At 35.7% G+C, this 3,399-nt stretch overlaps 1 protein-coding gene across 1 annotated transcript in view; it reads left to right on the forward strand.

Moving 5' to 3' along the window:
• The first annotated feature begins 3,356 nt into the window (after window positions 1–3,356).
• Window positions 3,357–3,399, forward strand: part of LOC101309816 — a 10,222-nt gene continuing 10,179 nt past the window's right edge. Inside the window, exon 1 of the mRNA XM_004296253.1 lies at window positions 3,357–3,375. Within this exon, the coding sequence (XP_004296301.1) occupies window positions 3,357–3,375 (19 nt within the window). The remainder of the gene's footprint in view (window positions 3,376–3,399) is intronic.

Consider the following 3,399-nt stretch of genomic DNA (forward strand, 5'->3'; position numbering starts at 1 on the left):
CAAATACTTCCTTCCAATAATATTGATATGCAATATTAATTGCTCAATTATATAGCTATGATGCACGAACTAATTTCCGGGACGTAAATTTAGAAATTAATTTGGAAATTTGCGGAATTAAATTCTTTCTGAAAATTTTGAAATTTGATATGAATCGCTCAATAAACCTTGAGAGCTAAAAAGGTAGCATGGGATGTGTGGCCCAACCAAAATGCCGGGGAAGCTTGGCCGTATATATGAGATTGGACGACCGTAATTGTTGATAACATGCACATGCACATGCACGTAGCCTAGCCTTCAGCATTTGCCTTTGCACCTTGGCCGGAAAATGATCGGAACTCTAATATGGCTGTGAACCAGAGTGATCTGCATACTTCGCATGTATTATACCAGAATAGACGTCCAAATGCTTATTACAAGTAATTATGTGAAGATTAGATAAGAGCAAGCTGAGGGAATTCAGTCAAAGTTTCCCGCAGTGTTAATTCATGTGGGTTATAATTATCTCACCTAGCTTTTGAGATTACCTACCATCACATATGGTTAAGTTTGAGGCATTATGCCAACCCAGAAACTTTAATGTATGCTACTATATATACAGACAAAACTACCATAACTGATAAATAAATTAAAGATGAAAACATGGATGCTGTGCTGTGAAAACCTTCTGTATGTATACATAACCAGAGCTTATCTCTTTCTATTAGCCCAAGTGAACTTGATTATTCAAATTTGCAGAATTCAAATGACAGTGTTCTTGATCTTTCTTGGGTTAATTCAGTGTCTTACATGCATTGAGATCTAAGGAAAGAAAATGTGGTGGGTATTGATCACTCTAACATATATTAGCTTGGTTGAGAATTGTCATTCTAGTATGTTTGGCACTGAATTGAGGGATAGAGGTTTTCCTTTTATTCCCTTTTGGACCTTCTATGAAAGACCAAAACCCTTTTTTGCATCTTATAATTAAATTCTCCTTGCATTTTCATTTCAGACACCCTCTTGTCCATATAAATTAAGCCTCTCACTTTCAAGTCTCTCTTCCTCATCCCTATTGTCCCCATACTTTTCAAGTCAGGCCCCTCTTTTGTTTACATGTAAGTATGAGTACTGTGTCTGTGTGGTACTAGTACCAGCAGTAGCTAGCTAGCTAGCTGGTTTGATCAATGATCATCTTGTGAGATCAATCAATAATATCATGAATGCTATATCTATGAAATTAGATCCATTTCCTTCTCTACTTTGATTTTCGAAATTGATTCTTCATCTGCTTGGTGTATCAATCAAAGGGTGGTTGATTTTTCATGCATAAAAAGGATCAATAAGGAAAATGGTAGATCTAATCATTTGGAGATGATATGATCCTTCTTAATTTCTTTAGGTGATAGGGATCTGCTACTATTTGCAAAATATTTTTTTTCTTTCTAATATATGGATCTGTTGAGATTTTGTTATTTCCAAGTAATGTAATTGATTTTTTTGATCGATCTATACGATCGGTATGTCTGTATGAACCGACGGTGCCTCTCAATGTTATTGATAACGTTGATTTTTATTTTGGGATCGGCTATTTGTCAATTTTCTTGGTCGAATCTTCCGGTCTCGTCTGGAAATAAACAAAAGTTTACATTTGTTGGACATGCGCAAGCCTTCATCGTTGTGGGCCAATGATTATGCTGATTCCATTATATAATGAACATAATCAATGATGATGAGAAATATCACTCACTGATCAAATTAAATCCCTCTCTGATATTGTCTACATGCGGACACTGAATTGTTTATCCGACTGTTTTTGTTAATTTTGGGGCAAAAGAAAGAAAAGGTGATATATGCCTACATATCCCACAATATTTGATATTTTTTTTTTATTGTTGAAGAAAGGTTAATAGAAACTAAAGATTGATACTTTGTTTTCTTTTTATATTTTTTCTTTGTGATAGCCAAAGCCATGTTGGAAATCCAAAATTTCTCATTGGGGTTTGAGAAGTCTATAGATAAATGCAGTATAGATAATTCCACACGCCCAAACACACTCTCACTCCCCCTGTCCCTAATGATGTCTTTCTTTTCTTTACTTATGAAACGCTTTGCCCTTCTGTAGTTTGTGTCAGCCTTTCCAGATCATTCTGCTGTGATTTCTTCTCTATATCTTTCAGTTTCGAAACTTCCATGCATGATTCGCCATGCATACTTCAATTTCTCTCTATGCGGAATCATTACTGGTTTCAATTAATTAAGCTGATGGACTAACTAGCTTTCATATGTGTTTTACCAGCTTATTCAGAACTCAGAAGATGGAAGCCAGCATTGATCTCACCCTGACCCTTGGGTTTCCCTCTGCAAATGATTCTCGAGTACCTCGATCTCCTTATCAAGTCAATACATCTGCTGCTGCCGGTAGTCAGGTATTGATCTTGATCTTTAACTTGTGAAGTATAAGATAATTAACGTGAGTACTAACAGAAATGAAAGATTTATTTACAAGTAGCATTAAAAGATGTCAAGTAAATACAGTGCCTTTAGCTGTTTCTTATATACTATAGATGTTGTTCATCTTGTTTACTACATGAATTTAAAGATCAACATGGCGGGAGTGACTTGCTGCTTCAAGTAGTGCTTCTCCTTCAGATATACGTGCATGAAGGTCTGGCATGGGTGGTGCTATTTGTGTTGTCATTAACAACGTATTGTCCATACAATAATAAACTCAACTCGTAGCCTTACGTGTTTAATAACTAGCACCGTCTTTAGGATTAAAAGTAACATAATTAACCTCGGTTAAATGCATCTATTACAGTTGATCGATTACGACAACATCTATTATTCTTTTAAGAACATTTTTTTTTCCTAATGCTTGTGTTCTGAAAATAGAGTAAGACCCTTTTTATCCAAAAATAATAATAATAATAATAATAATAATATTAATAATATTAATAAGTCAGTGTTATAAACACACTCTTTTGTGTTATTAACAAACCCAATCTATAATGAGAACCAATTATGAAACAAATTCAAATGGATAGTTTAATTTGTAAATATTTCATCTCAATAGACATTGATAATTGATCACCTGTTTAGGGCTTTGATTATGGAGCTTCTGCTGGCAACGCTTCTGAGACAGAATACTATATGCTGCAACCAGTACTATCATGGAGTTCCAGCTGAGATAAGTCCCAACAGAAATGAAGTACTGCGTGATCGATGTCTCCATCACGAAAGGGAAGGTCGGGGGATCGAAAAAAAAGGAAGACACCCCACTCTGATGAACACCCCGTGGTGCCGAAACCTGAAGATCAGAACAGGAGGTGCACCAATATCAACTGTCGGGCATCTCAAACTCCAATGTGGCGTACATGACCTCTAGGGCCAAAGGTAAGTTCAACAGTGTTCATATAT

Source organism: Fragaria vesca, linkage group LG3 (genome assembly GCF_000184155.1).
Source record: "Fragaria vesca subsp. vesca linkage group LG3, FraVesHawaii_1.0, whole genome shotgun sequence".
In the NCBI taxonomy this organism is placed as follows: Eukaryota; Viridiplantae; Streptophyta; class Magnoliopsida; order Rosales; family Rosaceae; genus Fragaria; species Fragaria vesca.